General features: G+C 36.6%; 1 protein-coding gene across 1 annotated transcript; it reads left to right on the top strand.

The window, feature by feature from the left end:
• The first annotated feature begins 2834 nt into the window (after positions 1–2834).
• On the top strand, positions 2835–10524 carry LOC116172461 (cytochrome P450 4C1-like). Its single transcript, XM_031489678.1, has 12 exons — positions 2835–2916; positions 4301–4460; positions 4508–4614; positions 5295–5385; positions 5440–5625; positions 7107–7176; positions 7266–7392; positions 7775–7930; positions 7990–8058; positions 8110–8278; positions 9880–10059; positions 10111–10524. The coding sequence occupies exons 2-12, from the start codon at positions 4301–4303 to the stop codon at positions 10275–10277; spliced, it is 1482 nt and encodes a 493-aa protein (XP_031345538.1). The 5' UTR covers positions 2835–2916; the 3' UTR covers positions 10278–10524.
• Positions 10525–10778: the final 254 nt, after the last annotated feature.

The raw sequence follows: 10778 nt of genomic DNA, 5'->3' as shown, positions 1-10778 counted from the left end.
CTTTTTTCGATAGCTCTGTTTGTTTCTAAAATATTTGAATTTTTTAATATGGCGATTTTTCATTTTTTATCAATTATTTACGAAACGATTTATTTTTTCAAAATCTCGCATCGGAATATCCATTAGCATCAAAAACTATAAAACTTTTCCAATTTAACTAAATCTGTAAGTATAATAATAACAAAGATGGCCATGTTATCTACTCAATTTAAGACATCCTGTATAGTATCTACTTTTTTCATTACTAGTAACGAGCGATCAAAAATTAGTTACTGTCGAGTCGCCTTTGGAAATTCAAGTTGTAGGATTTATCATGTAAACAAACATTCCAAAGGTGACTCAACAGCAACTCATTTTTGATCGCATAGTACTTGAAGTCCTCTAAATGAACAGGTTTATATTGTTAAAAAAATGAACGGTTAGACAGAATTTTTGGTTTATTAATTTAACATGTCAATTAAGTGCGTGGAAGTAACAGTCAAGAAGGCCGTATTTTGTTATTGAGATATTTTCAAAGAGTAATTTTGTTCGAATTTTTTCAAATTGTGATAATTTTAAGTATGTAATTTCTCTGAAAATGACGGATAGTTGCAATTATTCATTTTAGAGTACTTGTCCAAACGTTTATTGAGCGAAATTTGGGGTTGTGTTCTCTAAAAGTGGCAGCGTGACAGTTCTCATTATTGACTACTAGTTAATAATTACCACATTATTAACTACTTACTTTGAAAAACGGGCGAGAGAGCCTGCTTTACAAGTGGAAAAAAGGTTAATAATTTATATCAGACGCTAGTAGTGAAAGAATAGGCTTTTATTTTAGGTATCTATATAGATAATAATGGTGTTGATTTTTTTGGGACAAGGCGGAATTTATGCATTCAGAAATAACTGCCTTATTACTTTTCAAGTGTTTACCAGATTTTACCTCTCTGTGCACCTTCTGTCACATTTCGCATCTTATAAACAAATGAGTACCTACTTCTTCTTTACTTCCCATATACTTCCCCGTACTTCCCCGAACTTCCCCGTACTTTCTCCATTCTGTACAATTACTTCCCCAGGTGTTTACCCCCTGGTCGCACGGGTAAGTTATAATTTGTACAAACCAATTTATTTCGATGAGACCTTTCATTAGAATACGATGAAGGGTAGAACATGTGTCAACTTGGCACCACTAATGCAAAATCTGATACCAATTGGTTGTCGTATGTAAAAGCTATGCACGTTTTACTTTCGAAAACAGCATCTCAGGAAATAATTCGTGGGGGGATTCGTCTGGACCACCTTCAAGTTATAGGCTACCTACTGCAAAAAATTCCAGGACTCTAGGACCATTCCCCTAGAAGTAGTTCAAAACGGTAGAAGTAGGTCCGGACGGACGGACGGACAAAACGCAAACAATAGCACATTTTTTTAATTCTTAAAAAAATCGCTAAAAAATGTACCTATATTATTGCGACCAACTTTCCGGTCAAGAGCAAATATTTAATTGCTTGTTGAGTCAAAAACATAAAAACGGTAATAGGTACTGACAAAATTAAAAGGTGCTTAAAACGGTGGAATCCGTATACGGAACTTCGGGTGCCACCAGAAGGTAAACAAAAATCCTCGCTTCTGGACAAAGACGGCGGAATGAAAATCACGGGACGGTTACGGCTGCTACAGGTGCTTCATCGGAGAAATCGGTTAATCCAGTGCTCCGAAAAAGGTAAGGTAAATACTGAAGGTAATCTACAACAGAATTACGGACGACAAATTCACAGAACGGGAACGATAAGTAATTAACTCTCTAAACGAGGAGGATGCAGAGGAAGAAACAAATCCCCCCCCCCCCTTATTAATCCTAACGGTTAATATAGTCTCACCTCAAAAAATTCGAGCTTTAAGAAACCTTAAACCGCGTGACAATTCGCAGCGCAAGATACTTCTTGGCCGCCTGAAGTTGACTACTCCTAGAAGATGCGCGTCTTGCAAAAGGTGGTTAATTTAATCCCTATGAAAAAAACAAAATTCCGCCACGCAGGAGTTGTGCGCGTTTACGAAATGTTTTGGATGACACCAATTTGAAAACAATCGATCTTTGAAGAAGATTGGAAAAAATTGAAATATCTGTAGGTTAGTACACCACGTTCGTAGATGTCCCCCAGATGTCGCACATCGTGCAGCGCCGTCCCTAAAATTAATAATTACACGGCCCCGGTAGGTACAATATGTACCTGCACTCCTCGTCTTTCCACAAACGTTCTTCTACGGGCCCGCATTTGCTGCCAGCTTGCCAGCCAGCCGATCAAAGGAAGATAAAAAGCTACCTTTTTACAAATAAATTTGCAAAAATGCCCTAAAAAAGGATCCCATACAGTATTAGCATCTTTTTGGCTCACTCACTTTCTTTCTACGCCGGATAGTGTATAGTTTTAAAAACTTATTATAACCCAACATGGATTTATTTTGGGGGTCGGTTGAGGAGCAAGTATAAAAATTATTTTCGATATTTAATTGGAGATTATTGATTAAATATCTCCTTTTTAAACTGTTAACTTTTATTTTTCGGCAAACCGAGGAAAAATCTGTGCCTGATCCCCAATCGGGTCAGGAGCGTAGTTTTTCCAGTGCTTTATGGTTTATGGTTTAATATGGTTCCACCACGTATTCTACCGAAACGGGTTTTTGGTAGATTCATGCATTGTTTATAAGTAAAAAAATAAATCTACAAACGTAAATAATTTATTATAATAGAACAAGTTACGTTCGTAATCTAATTGAGGTCACCATTTCTTGCACTAAAAGTACTTACCTACGTACCTCGTTTTAAATTGCATCACGCATCTCCTAGTAGATTTCCTTGTACTGGTTCTAGTAATACAAACGGCAAGTTTTGCTTCAACCTCCTTAACAGTTGTTTCGGTAGAAATTGAGGTATGTACAACTTCTCCTCTTTTGATTTTCATTTGGTTCATTCTGACTATTTTGTGTATATTTATTAAAATATGCCATGAGGGATGTTTGAGTATTGAACTATTGACATATTATTTTTGTCAAAATAAAGGATCAATAGTGGAATCAAATAAATTTTACAAGGTGCGGATGGATATATGTTTAAGGAAGACAATCAATGTGCAGGTTTAAAGTTTCTATCGGTAAATATTAATAAATTATGAAAATGCAGTCCATCTGCAGCAGTCGTGTACACAAAATGATTCGATGCTTTGTTGACACTAAACTTGAAAAAGAGTGTAGTGAATAGGGTTATTGTGGCATTAGATCACCGAAAATTCTTTTTGATGTTTGAATTTTCTTGTCGAAGACCAGCCCAATTTTCAAATCAAAAACGCGACCGCGTCAATCCGTCTGTCCATAATGCAGAAGAAGCTATTGAGCTTTGAAGAATAAAATTTACTACAGGAACCGGCCTCTAAAAAAGCTAGAGATGACGCATCCCCACGATTCATATTTCATAGGTTGCTCCTGCAGACTCTAAATTACTCATCTGCGAATCGCCCGCTCTCGCCTCCTTAGTTGTCGGTTCCTGTACCTAAATTTTACGGATAGTGAAGGTAATAGTATACAGGGTGGTGACTTGCGTAACGCATCATAGGGATTTCAATGTAAAGTTCATAACATGCGATTATTGGCTCCCCAAATTATTTTTGAGCAAAAATGTATTAAGGTTTTTTGTAGAAAAAAAATTTTTACGTCAATCAACCGCATTACTTTTCAATTTTTTGCATAATAAAGACGGAAAATTGGAAAAATAAAACCCGCATCTTTTTCAATCATCTGTGATGCCATGGAATTTTCTAAAACAAAAAGATATCCAGTTATCAATTAGCAGCAGTTCAATATGAATTTTATGGTTACTGTCTTGGAGTTAATGGTGACTTATTCGAACATTTATTGTAAATTGTTATATACCGTTTTTAGTAATTTGGTCTTTCTTTATGTTGAATTCGCTGTTCTAAATATAATACTTTTGATAGAATTTGATTTGTTTTATAGCTAACGTTCCATGGCATGACGGATATTAGCGTAGTTTTTGTATTATAAAGTTCCATGGCATCACAGATTATTGCAAAGGTGCGGGTTTTATTTTTCCAATTTTCCGTCTTTATTATGCAAAAAATTGAAAAGTAATGCGGTTGATTGACGTAAAAAATTTTTTTCTACAAAAAACAATACATTTTTGCTCTAAAATAATTTGGGGAGCCAATAATCGCATGTTATGAATTTTACATTGAAATCCCTATGATGCGTTACGCAAGTCACCACCCTGTATAGTATAATAACCGCTATGTTCTTACAGATGGGGATCGGTATAATACTTTTTGCGGTCCTGGCACTATTCCTCTTGTTTCAATATCATTGGAAACGTCGACATTTGTATAAGATCTCTATGAAATTAGAAGGCCCCCCTGCACTACCTTTAGTAGGAAATGGTTTATCGTTCTTACATAAACAAGAAGGTAAGTTTAAGAGGTGCGCTGATAGATATATCTAATCGCAGTTACAGATTTTTTAGGAGTAATAAGTAAGATAATAAGCACATATACAGGCCCTACAAGGTTTTGGCTTGGACCACACCTATTACTTTTATTTTCTCATCCGGAACATGTGGAGGTAGGTACACTATTTAGTGCATCAATTGTGATAGGTAGTGAACATTAGCATTAGCATATAACCATATAAAAAGTGGGAAATGGAGGGGACTAAAACAAACATTTTTCCAAGGACCAGAACGTTTCGTTCATAGAAGGTTAAAGCTATAAGCTTTACATAGGTTTTTGGGTACACCTTTTCTGATTTTGTGTAAATGTTTCAAAATGTTTACAAGATGGCGCATCCCTAAGCGGAAATGTAACCAAGATTTGGTTTCCTACACCTCCCAATTTTTTTTAAATACTTTCCAGTGCGCCCTTGTATATTGGTGGTAGGACTTGTATATAGCGTAGTGTTAGAAAGGGTTTTTAATATATAATCCAAGATGACGAGCACACACTGCGAGCCCGACAAATACGGATTTGTTTCCCCGACATAGAATCTTAGAAAAGGAAAAGTTTTTAACAGGCTGGCAAATAACCATTAGTATCACCACAGTATTATGGGATGATTTGCTGCTCATCTATCAAAATTTGTCCGTATTATGTGTGCAGATAAATCCGCCTGTATGTAGCTCACGGGTGTAGGTGTTGGCACGTGAATAGGGTCAGTGAGGTTACTGAGTCATAAAGCACAATAAAAGTGGATTAACTGCCCCGTGGAAAGTTTCAAGAAAATCATCATATTTTTATGTGTTTTAGAAAATTTTATTATCCACCAAGTTGTCCCATAAGCACGAGTTATACGACTTCATCAAAATATATATTGGAGAGGGATTAGTATCGAGCTCAGGTAAAATGTGATTTTCTTATATCACAGATTGTCACTATATTGACATTGTTGTAGGAGAGAAACACAAACGATATAGAAAAATTATTCAGCGAATGATAAATACAAAATTCATATTGGGGAACATGGACACGTTTCAAAAGCATATCAACATTTTCTTGGAAAAACTCTCTTCACGTTGTGGAAAATGCACCTTTGATATACATGAAGCAATCCATTTGTGCTGTGCTGATATTATTGGTGGTGAGTTGAAGCAAAATATTTTAAATCCTATTGTTACTTAACTACACTTCATTATTAAGAGCTGGTATACATGGTGTGACAATTAAGTATATAAAAAATATGGTGGTAGAGAGGACCAAAAAACCCCTAAATGTTCCAAAATTTGTATTTCAATGTTAATTTTCCTCAGATCCTATAAAGATACGAGTATAACGCCTAACGCCTATCATCACGTATCAATTCTAACTTCCCTTACTTAAATTTCTTACACACTTACAGATACTGACAGAACTCATGTCTCGCTAAGTTACCAAGAAGTACCTAGTAGTTTTCCCTTGAAAAGGTTTTCCAAGAAATTGTGACAACTGGATCGTTCTCAAGGTGAGACCGCTTCCTTGAGACTCGCCCTCATATAGGTAATATTATCTCTGTTTGTGTTGAAAATTTCCGGATGATGAGTTTTATCTCGCCCGCACTCAAAACTTGGCGTGGATAGCTCCAAAATGTGCTCGAATTATTATTGTTTATATGTTGGAATAAAAAGTTAATTTCCACTGCACTAATTTTCCGATTATCATTAAAGATTAACCGAAACAAAATATCCCTTTAACCGCCATCTATTCGTCTTTAAATATTTAATACCGGCTTATAATTAAATGCCGGTTTATACAATCATTATCATTAGTTCACTATCAAAAAATAGCCAATAGAAACAAAAGTTCATTGCGCGTTGCTATCACCAACAAAACCATTCTGAGCTTAGTGAACTAATGATAATGATTGTATAAACTCACCATAGCTCTTTGCTTATAAGTGGCGAAGTTAATATTAATTGTGTCCACCAGTTAAATATCCAAAGGCGTTATATTCAGCAGATTGAGTTTACCTCGATATTTTATGTTCTTACACGAAAATTGGCTACATCTTTGCCTTTTCAACGATTTACCCGCACACATATCTAGACTGAGTAAACTAAATCTTACTACAATTCAAATCCAATATTTATGTAAAAATATGTAGATATGTATATCGGGCGATCAAAAATGAGTTGCTGTCGAGACGCCTTTGGAAGTTCAAGTTAAGTACGATTTCCCATGTAAACAAAAATTCCAAAGGTGACTCGACAGTAACTCATTTTTGATCGTATAGTATAGCAAACGGTGTGGCTAGTTTGGCATTGCGTATTATATGGCTAAAGCTATACTCATTTTGAATTTCATCCAATTTGGTTCATAACAAACGGAGATGTTAAAAGGGCCTTCCTTATTTTTGGGCTACAATGCCAATTCACGAACTCCGATCTACAAATTTGATAAAGAATCCACCTGCAAAATTTATTTGATCGTAATCGGTCCATTCGATTTAGAGATATCGTGGTAACGGACAGACGGACAGACGAGCAGACTAGTTTGTAAAGTAACAGACGAATAATTTTTTTTAATTTTCATCAGCTACGAGATAAATTTCACTTTTCAGTCTAATGCATTCATTACTGTTTGTAGAGATCGTTCTGGGTATGCAGATGAAGGCACAGTATGGACAAAATATGGATTTCGTACATGCAAGTGCAGAGTGGGTACATTTTTTGGTACACTTTAACTTGCACAGAACTTTTAAATTTTTACACAAGGAGCTGGTTTTGTAGTGATTCAATGTTGCAGGGTCTACACTGTTGCTTACGAACGTATAATGAAGCCTTGGTACCATCCTGATATTATTTACAACTTTACGTCTGGAAAAAAGGAACAATCACGGATAGTTAGCATTTCCTACAACTTTATAAAACGTGTAAGTGAGAAATTTAAAATGGTAAAAGTACTGTATACAGTTTTATTGGTTACTCATTTCTAAACGCCAATTGGTTATTATTATTTTTCACGTTTTTGGTGGCAAACACAGAGGTGATTTTAAATAAAGCGAGAATGTGAATTTCTATGGCCAATATTTGAAAAATCGCGGGATGACAGGATATTTTTAAAACTTTCACCCCAGTGTATCATACTTTCGGAGTAACAAATAAAATGTTCTACATTATGCCATGTACCTAACAGTTTTTACAGGTTACGGGAGAATTAGAAGCTCAGCTAATGGTTTACCAGTACACTTCTCCTGTCTCCAGTAAAAACCTCTTTACCATGGTAATCATGTAAAATACTATTTCCTTTCTCAGCACATTACGAATGCTATTGAAAGAGTTAGAACTGCCAAAGAGGATAAGAATCGGATAAGACCTCTTATAGACCAAATTGCGGATGTAATCGACAAAGACACTAGTGTAATGGACGAAACCGATTTTGTTTACAACATGTACACTCTTTATCTTGCTGTGGGTATTAAAGATTACTTTCCAAGAGTGGAAGTTATTACCTACTTAATCACTTTTAGAGTGAAGACACATTAACTATCATTATTGCAATGTTGTGCGTATGCCTTGGAATGTATCCGCAGTATCAGGTAAGAGAAGTAAATCTGTAATATCCTACGTATGAAATTGTTATTCTCCAGAAACGCGCAGCCGAAGAAGTTCGTAGCCTACACGCTGACACCTCTGGGACCATTGCATACGATAACCTTTCCGACCTACCCTATCTAGCTATGTGCATTAAGGATGTCCTACGACTAATACCTATCGCACCACTTATCGCTAGAAGAGCCAATGAAGACTTTGCAATAGGTATGGGTCTTACAATATATGCTGCAGCTCCTAGTTCCTTTTCTTTGATTCCTTTTATATAATACAGTCAGACAGGATTGGTCAAGGCCAACGCGTACCTGCGCGCGGCGTGGCAATTCGCCGCGCCGCGCTCGACCGTGCGTCGGACTTAAATCGGATCACTCGTTTAGTTATTTTGAAATCGGCCAATCTGACTCGAAATGGAATTCAAAACCTTCGTACCTTCCACTCTTGAGACTCATCTCTCAAATGTTAAACAAACGAACAGAGGACCAAACGAGGCCCCGCAGATCAACTGAATCAGTAAGTCTGTAAGTTAAGACTCATCAGCGATTCAAGTTTGGTCTGTCAGTCATTCGACTTTACTTGGATCGCGAGTCAATGGAGTCTGACCGCAGAGGGTTCTAAGTCCCCAGATCAAACCATCCATCATGTCCCCTATCATGTAATATCATTTACCCAAAATCGTCATGAAATCTTCATTTTCATGCCTACTAAATGTCAGTTTCCATGACAGAGGCAGGCCAGACTACCTTTCCTGCTGCTTGTCACTTTACTAGCCACACCTATCGGCTATCACATTACTAAATGTCTATAATGACTCCTGTCAACACTGACAGATTGACATTTATCAAAAGTTCTATATGAAAAGTGAAATGTTATATTAAAATACGATTTCGGGTAAAATTTAGTACAAAACTCGTCAGTAAATTGATCCTACTTGACACGGAAATTAATTCAATATTTGCTCTCCAATAATCTGCCATAAATATCTGTTGTAGCAGATATGATAAGTAAATACCCGTCCGAAAAAGTGAGTATTGTGGAAAGGAACATTTAGCAATCCCCTATGACGTATATTTAAACTATGCACGTCAGTTCTAAACCTTAATCTCGTAAGAAAGTAATGGAGGCGATTTGGATCTTAAAATCTTATACTACAATTACGAACTAGGGCATCTTGCGCAAATTCGGGGTGCTTGAGAAAATTAGTAAAAAAACTTGAAATTTAATGATATAAAAAAATAGATTTACAAATTATAATGTAATTCCTAAACCCAGCGGTAGTCGGCGGCAACTAGGTGTTGGCGGTAGAGGACGGCGAAATGGCGGCAAGAAACGAACGGCCGGACGAACGGACTCGAGCGCCACCAGGAGAAGATCTCGCGCCTAAACGCGGTCAGCGGTATCAACGGTCTGCGGATCGGTGTCGGTAGCCTCTAGGGTAAACTCAATCGCAGAAACAGCAGCTCCAAGAATTCGGCAGTGGGATCCAGCAAATGGCGGCGGTCACTTCGGTAAACCTAAAACAAAGTTAATCCCAACCGGCAGATTTCCTAGCGGAAGAAAAGCAATTAGGCACAGTTACAGAGTATCTATGGTAGTCTTCGGGAAAAAGTATGGAAAATTCTCCACCTCCCCCCCCCCTTTTGTAATTAAAGAAAAGCTTACCTTGAGAATTAATGAAGTGGTGGAAGAATTGCTAAACGCAAATTTCAATTAATACTGGGTATTATACCGACATGTAGATTGTGAAAAGTAACGGTCCCAAAACAGATCCTTGCGGACAAAATAACAATTAATTTTGATATTTTTTCTAGATGACTACGTGATTCCAAAAGATTGCGGAATTATCGTGTCAATTTTCGATTTGCATCGTAATCCGAAACATTGGGAAAATCCTAGCCATTTTCATCCTGATCATTTTTTACCCGACGCCGTTAATAGTCGCCATCCTTACGCGTACATACCCTTCAGCGCCGGACCTCGTAGTTGTGTTGGTAATGTTTTTTAGTTTTCACTCTTCTAATTAAAACTACGTTCGTTTATAGGAAAACAACTTGCCTACTCTTCTTTAAAGTTAATTATGGTAAACATCTTGCAAAGGTTTGAAATTGAGGCAGATGGAAAGTTTCCTGATATAGTTTTGAGATCCGATATTACAACTCGATCGGTCAGTGGATATAACGTTCGTTTGAAGGAAAGAGTGTGGAACTAAACTATGCGGTTCTATACATTGGAAGGACAGTAAAATCCTTCTGTTGCTTTTCAAAATGTAAATAAATAATAAACATATAGTTATTTTCCCAGTTTGAAGTTATGATAGCTCGCGCGCCGGGTTAAAGTGAAATCATAATTGCGCTGGCAGCAGGGGTTGGAACCCATATGAATTATAGGTTACGATTCCACACTACTTAGGTAGAATAATAGTGCCGGTACCGTTTTAGTACTGTGACTTAAGTAATTTTCGCTTCCAGTTGATTTCGGTTTTTTCGGTTTCTAAGGATTCCAAAAAACATATTATAGAAAAAAAAATAATACACGAAATTTAACTACATTATTATTTTGCATAAACATATTTGTTAGGTTTAGTTGAAAACTCTTTTTAGTTTACGCGTTCGTTTCATCTCTGTCAACTGCCCGTCTTTTTCTACTTTTGTTTTCTTCAGTAGTAGTTTCAACTATTGCTTTCTTCAACCCTCTTACCGTTTTTGATTCC

Source organism: Photinus pyralis, unplaced genomic scaffold (genome assembly GCF_008802855.1).
Source record: "Photinus pyralis isolate 1611_PpyrPB1 unplaced genomic scaffold, Ppyr1.3 Ppyr1.4_LG5, whole genome shotgun sequence".
Taxonomy (NCBI): domain Eukaryota; kingdom Metazoa; phylum Arthropoda; class Insecta; order Coleoptera; family Lampyridae; genus Photinus; species Photinus pyralis.
Note: the sequence above shows the minus strand (reverse complement) of the source record. Positions and strands in the feature narration are given on the sequence as shown.